The sequence below is a fragment of the Micropterus dolomieu genome, linkage group LG18 (assembly GCF_021292245.1).
Source record: "Micropterus dolomieu isolate WLL.071019.BEF.003 ecotype Adirondacks linkage group LG18, ASM2129224v1, whole genome shotgun sequence".
Classification (NCBI taxonomy): Eukaryota; Metazoa; Chordata; class Actinopteri; order Centrarchiformes; family Centrarchidae; genus Micropterus; species Micropterus dolomieu.
The window spans coordinates 13,625,050-13,631,959 of record NC_060167.1 but is presented as its reverse complement, the minus strand read 5'-3'; the positions used below and the strand labels follow the sequence as shown (position 1 = coordinate 13,631,959).

The following is a 6,910-nucleotide window of genomic DNA, read 5'->3' as shown; positions in this document are numbered from 1 at the left end:
CGCCCCCCCCCCCCCCCCCCCCACACACACACACACACAATTGACTTCAGCCGTTTTTGTCCTCCTGTTGTGGTCTGTTATTCTGACTGATTAGGATTTCCATTTTATCTCCACTGATCTTATCTTATCACTATCACCAGCTTATAAGACGCATATCAAACCATATAGACATGCGCGTGTCATTGAATGGCAAACTTTTGTTCGATGTCAAAAGGAACTTTCCCCTCTGTTTGCATCTCTATCGAAACTTACCTCACAGTCATCCTCATATTTCACGTTGTCGGCTAATTTCCACAACATTCTTACAGACGAGGGAAAAAAGACTATCCGTTAGAGGGGAAAAAAGACTAAAAGAAAAAGAAAAAAACTATTGCCGCCTGTGAGTTAATCCAGGTATGAATAAATTAAGAGCTTCCTGATGATCATGAACCCCCTTGTTCTTCAGCTGCGGCGAAGAGGCGAAGTTGTGGGTGAAGGCTGAAGGGGCGGACTGACCGACCGACTGACTATCCAACCGCAGATATGAGTTTCCACAGCCACTATGAGAGAAAATAATCGTTGTCAAGCAGTATTTCCCCCCTCTCCGGTCAACGTGCTCTGTAGTTCTGTTGTGGAAGCGGGCGAAAACGGTGCATATAAGAAACTTGACTCCCTCTTATGGACAAAACAGCGACGTTCAGTCTCATTGGTGCACACCGAGCACTGCACTATATCTGCACAGCCGCTCCGAGTGGGCGTCACCCAGCGCGATGATGTCAGTGAAAAGGGAAAATGAAAATATTGCTGATTGGCGGGATAACTGTCCAATCAGAATTCTGTCCGTATGTATAGCGTCAGACATTTAAACCCTATGGACTTCACTATAGCCAACCTCTCATGGCTTACAGTGACTGAAGTCTCCCACCACCTACAAGGTTGTTTTTATCTCCTCAAGGCCGCTCAGTGGCTACAATACAGGGCTTTAAAATGTGTAGGAGGATACCTGTAGGCTCTGTTTTAGAGTCATAGACACACTGAGATCCATGGTTAACAAAGAGATTCAAAGTTATAGTTCTTTAAATATTCCTCCAGTTATTAAGGAAACAACTTATTTTCCCTTCTTGTTGAGTAAAAATACAACATTTGTTTTCTTTTCTTTAATTTTGAGTCTGAGCCAACACAACGTTGATTGTTGCTGTGGCCGACTTCCAGACAACCAAAGGTGATTTTGATCTTAATCGTTGTTTTAACATTATAATTCTTAGCATTAGGCCTATTATTATGGTTGTTATTATTATAATTATTATTGTTCGCAGTGATGGTATTTGCATTTACTGTTATTAGAAGTAGGCCTATAGTGGAATAATAGCCTCTATATGTTCCTTATGCATGCCTGGACTAAACTAAACTTGTGCTCATCGTGTTTACCGACTCAAAATGAGCAAGATATCAAGATAGTATATCTCTGCGTTTTGAATGCTAAAATAGAATAATAGGCATTCAAAAGAACCCATGACATTTTAATGTAGCCTAGGTGTTTCACAGTGGTGGTTAAGTGCTTGTTTCAAACCGCAGTAAGCCCGGGGGTTTAGCAGCATCAGTCTCTCAAAAACCTCTAAAGCTCAAAGGATCTCAACAAACAAGTCTTTCTTAACAGAATTTACATTTTTGGTGGAGCTTTGCAATGTCCAAAACAGGGGCTGCTTTGAAGCTTTGATATCCACCAAATCCCAAGGTGAGGACAAAAGATGTTTTTTCCCCATTCTTCTTTTTTTAACTGTAACGATTGTTCGTTATTTCGTTAGTCAGTTTTATTGTAGCCGTTAAACCTTTCAAATTCGGCATTTTGAAATATCTCCTTCCGCAACAGAAAGTACTGTAATGTAATTGGAAGTCATATTTAGTACCCCTATTAAAATGTCAGATTATAATTTGTGAGATTATTGGACGGACCTTTGTCTTTTAGGATAACAGCCATGTGGTGGATGCTGCGGTGATCGGCTGTGCATGGGAACAACAGGACGTGGGCGACTGAGGATTATCTTTTTTTGCGAGTTGGTCTTAGGCTTGTTGTGATGCGGAGCACAAGTGAAATGCGCGCTGATTAAATGTTAGGCCTACTTCACGTTGGAAGAGACGCGGAGCAGACCTAAAGGAAGTTAGTCACGCTTGGCCTGACCGTGATGTTCCGTACAATGCTGATGCTATAAGCTTGCCATTTTGACAGTCGACTGCAGTGACAACCGACTAAGCTGATGTCAGGTGTAGGCTAAGGTTTAAAGGGATCCACGGCCGGAAAAAATTTAAATTTCACACAATCAGGGAGTTCTACTTAGTGACCTTTTATTACGTTTCTATAGGCTAGATATGTGTCCATAAATACTGTAATATAAAACAATTGTTATAAGGCTTATCTATAACCTATCTGATTTATATCTCCTTTTATTTAGAATATCAACAAAGACCACATAGCCCCTTATAAATTTCACTGTGATACTGTAAATGATCTATATGCACATGCATGTTACCCTATGTTTGTATTAGCCTACTCAGTGGTGAGGGTAATGCCTTTAACTTTATTTGATTTACTTATGATTTCTCTATGGTCTTGCAGGACTATTTTCACTGAGGCGACATGCTGCAATTTCATCAAAAATAAATAATTAAATAAATATGTTTGTGTTGTAGAAATAACAAAAGAGAGAAAAAACAAATAGGCTATATGCCCAGTAATTACATTTATTGAAAGTCTATTTCAAAGTCTATTTCAGTTTCGACCATAAACAGCACTACAGCGTTTTAATCCAGTAGCCTCAAATCAAATTACTCAAAGTTTTTGAGAGAACAAAGCCTTGGCCTTCTCGACATTAATCACGGGTTACTCAAAAGCGCATACGGCGCTGCGCGATTACAAACAGGTGATTATGGTGAAAAGCAATAAAACAAATATAGGCTCAGCAGCAAAAAGCGATAAACATGATGCTGGTTGGCTTAAAGTAAGTCAGCTGTAACAAGAAAATACACGAATAAACTCACCCTCCAGTCTATCCTCTCCAGTAAAGACATCTGTAAGGCTCCAGTCACAGCAATCCCACTGAGACTCAGCGAATGAGTGAAACCAAGAGAGGTTTACGATGCCGACTTCACCTGACGGTCGTGCAGTGCGCATGCGCCACAGTATAACACACCTGAGCGGGATAAATCAAAACAATCTATAGTTTCTAGATGAAACCCCGCTTTTATTATGTTTTATGTAAAGCAGCATGCTCTCTAAAATGGTTTGAGCTGCGAAAAGGAGCACACAGGCCTTTAGGCATATATTTTTTAAAACAAGGTAAGATTAATATGCGACCAACAGGCTAAAACCTTTAACCGGGATAGAATTATAGTTAATCTCATAATTATCTGCCATGGTTGAGTAACAAAATAATCAAAAAGTCACAGTACAGGCTAAAGTAAAAAAGACGTGAGGAAATTTCAGTATGATGTAATTCCACCCCCAAAGCCACATAGCCCCAGGCTGACCAAAAGAATCTGCTTTCAAAAGCCACTGACGCTTTTTAAGGCCTAAAATGGCTCTTGTTATCTGATCTCCCCGACATAGGCCTACTTTAACTTAAACTAATGAACAGATCAAAGTGTCTTCCCTGTGTGGTGCAGAATGTAACATGCATATCTCGTTCTGAGAAAACAGTCACATCTTTCTGACCTGCAGCCCTGACACCTGCCATAAAATCTAGTCTCATAAAACAATGTAATTTCAAATAATTTGGAGAAATAATGGAAACAACTGTGCATGTCTGACCTTAGGAAAGATTCATAGCCTATCCACTAAGATTTCGTAGTCTAATTACCATTTCCAATGCCTATGAATCTGTTATGATTAACTGCAAAAAACTCAGCTGTATGAACTATTGTGTGAAAAAAGACAGACATAATCGAACACATAAAGGCCCATGATTTCCAACTTTAGGCCTATTTGAATTCCATAGCTTATAGGCCTTATGCTGGACGTTTTTAATGAATGAAAGTTTAACATGAATGTTAACCTATATAAATCTTATTACAATTTGTTACAATGTTATAGTGAGCGCAAACCTCCTGATACATCTCTTTAAATGTGCATTCATCAGCTGTGAATCCCATAGTTCTCTCCAGCAGGATACAGTAAATGTATGCTGTCTTTAGAAACACCCACTCAGATCAGAAAATGTATCCTGGGTGTTTCCAAAATTGGGGCCACTTAAAGCCAATACTATTCTTTGAAAAATGCTACTGAAAAATATAAAACAAACAAAAGAGCTATTAGAAAATTCATCCGTTTTTTGCTAGAGCGCAAAGAGTTTGTATGGTTACTAACAAGAGGTCAATCAGAAGAAAAAAAAACGTACGCCTACATGAGCTTATGTGGTTCTTATTATTGATTAATTATTTTTTTGTAAACCACCTACTCAGTGAATTCATGTGTGCAGAAAGATATAAATCGACACCAAACGGGAAAACATGTCATCGACTGCAGCTGGATGAAGACAAGAGGACGCAATGTTTTTATATTTTTTTTGCCACAGTGATTGGATTATTTATGGTGTAACTTACATTTAATGAGAAGCAGGCAGACTCCCCTGTGTTCTTTTTTACCCTGCTTACCAGCGGGAGTCTTTAAAATCACAGGGTGTGATACAAACGCCTCTGCTGCCGCCTTGTGGCTGCATCCTCATATTGCCACAGAGATGACATCAATTCATCAATCATCTTCTTGACTGAAAAATAGTCAGTATTACTTTGACGCCAGTTTAACTTAACTCATATAGACAGTTAAAAGTAGTGTCCAGTGGTGGATTTCAACTAACCACATTTACTAAAGTACTGTACTTAAATACAAATCTGAGGTACATTATTTGAGTATTTCCATTTCTAATTCCATCTTTGAAAAGTTATACATTTTTTCCTGTAATTTAAGTCAAAAAGTGAAACTTTCATATATTCTTGAATCATTAGGCCTACACATAAAGTGAAATATGCAAGCCTTTTTTTGTTAGTCTTGATGATTCCGGCGTACAGCTAATGCAGAAAGTCCATATCTCAAAAATATTAGAATATTAAAATAAACAATGTATAATACAGAAATGTTGACCTTTTGAAAAGTTGAAAAGTTCTGAAAAAGGTTAATTTATGTACTTAGTAGGCTACTTGGTCAGGGCTCCTTTTGCATGAATTACTGCATCAATGCGGCATGGCATGGAGGCACTCAGCCTGTGACTCTGCTGAGGTGTTATGGAAGCCCAGGCTGCTTTCATAGCGACCTTCAGCTCTTCTGTATTGTTGGGTCTGGTGTCTCTTACTTTTACTTTTGACAGCTCATAGATTCTCTATTAGGGTTCAGATCAGGTGAGTTGGCTGGCCAATTAAGCACAGTAACACCATGGCCAGCAAACCAGTAACTAGTGGTTTTGGCCCTGTGGGCAGGTGCCTCCTGCTGGAAAAGGAAATCAGCATCTCTGTAAAGCTTGTCAGCAGATGGAAGCATGAAGTGAGGTAAAATCTCCTGGTAGATGCTGCACTGACTCTGGACTTGATCAAACACAGCGGATCATCACCAGCAGATGACATGGCACTCCAAATCATCACTGACTGTGGAAACTTCACATTGGACTACAAGCAACTTGGATTCTGTGCCTCTCCACTCGTCCTCCAGACTCTGGGACCTTGATTTCCAAATGTAAAGCAAAATTTACTTTCATCTGAAAAGAGGACTTGTGAAGGACCACTGAGCAGCGGGCCCGTTATTTTTCTCCTTAGCCCGGGTAAGACGCTTCTGGCGTTGTCTCTGGTTCACAAGTGGCTTGACAGGAATGTGTCACTAGTAGCTCATTTCCTGGACGTGTCTGTGCCAGGTGGTCCACTCAACGTGAAGCTCCCCCAAGTTCTTGAATCGGCTTTGGTTGTCTCTGCGGTCGACCCTGTTGCTTGTTTACCTTTTCCTTCCACATTTTAACCTTCCAGTCAAATTTCCATGAATATGCTTTGATACAGCACTCTGTGAACAGCCAGCCCTTTCAGCAATGCCCTTCTGTGGCTTACCTTCCTTGTGGAAATTGAATATATGAACAATAATTAGGGCCCGAGCACGACCGTGCGAGGTCCCTATTGAATTTGCTCAGATTATATTTAGGGCCCGAGCACGACCGTGTGAGGTCACTATTGAATTTGCTCAGATTATTAGGGCCCGAGCACGACCGTGCGAGGTCCCTATTGAATTTGCTCGGATTATTAGGGCCCGAGCACGACCCGATGCGAGCACCACATACAACACAATTTATCAAATTACACAACGGATATACAGTATGAAAATAAGATTGATTGGATTATACTCACAGGAAGTATAAAACCTGTTACATGTGTAACACAGTAATGTCAGGGAAATTACTTTACTTAGATTTAAGTACTGCAGTTGTACATTTGAAATACCTTCCTACCTTTCTGATAGGAAGCCTTCTTGAGGTGGTATAAAACATTTCTTCTTATATTCTGATTTGAGTTGTGGACAACTATGACCACATGAATTAAAAAAATTAAACATTTCACTGCCCAAGTCAGCTATAACACAAGTCTTGTTCATCAGACTACATGCTGTACAGTATTTGTGGACAGATTTTGTCCCAGGATTTATTATGCATTTCTTCTTCTTCGTTGCATGATTTAGAATAATAAGGTGAGAAATGGGTCTATTCTGAGTTCATCCTGCACTGCAGCAGCTAATAAAGTCCATTTAATCCCCAAAACGCTTTTCTTTTAGGCAGGCTGGAGCAGAAAACAACTCACCTTTCTCAAGTTGTACAGTAATGTCACATGTGTATGAAGGTGGATCAAAAGAGCTAATCTTAAATGTCAAAGTAGAGAGGAGCCTAGTAGGCCTATTTATTTTCATTCA

At 39.8% G+C, this 6,910-nt stretch overlaps 1 protein-coding gene across 1 annotated transcript in view; it reads right to left on the bottom strand.

Annotated features, from left to right (window-relative positions):
- The window catches only part of tfap2c (transcription factor AP-2 gamma (activating enhancer binding protein 2 gamma)), an 8,595-nt gene extending 8,295 nt beyond the window's left edge, over positions 1-300 (bottom strand). The window contains exon 1 of the mRNA XM_046075107.1: positions 253-300. Coding sequence (XP_045931063.1) covers positions 253-300 — 48 coding nt within the window. The remainder of the gene's footprint in view (positions 1-252) is intronic.
- Between the last annotated feature and the right edge of the window lie 6,610 nt (positions 301-6,910).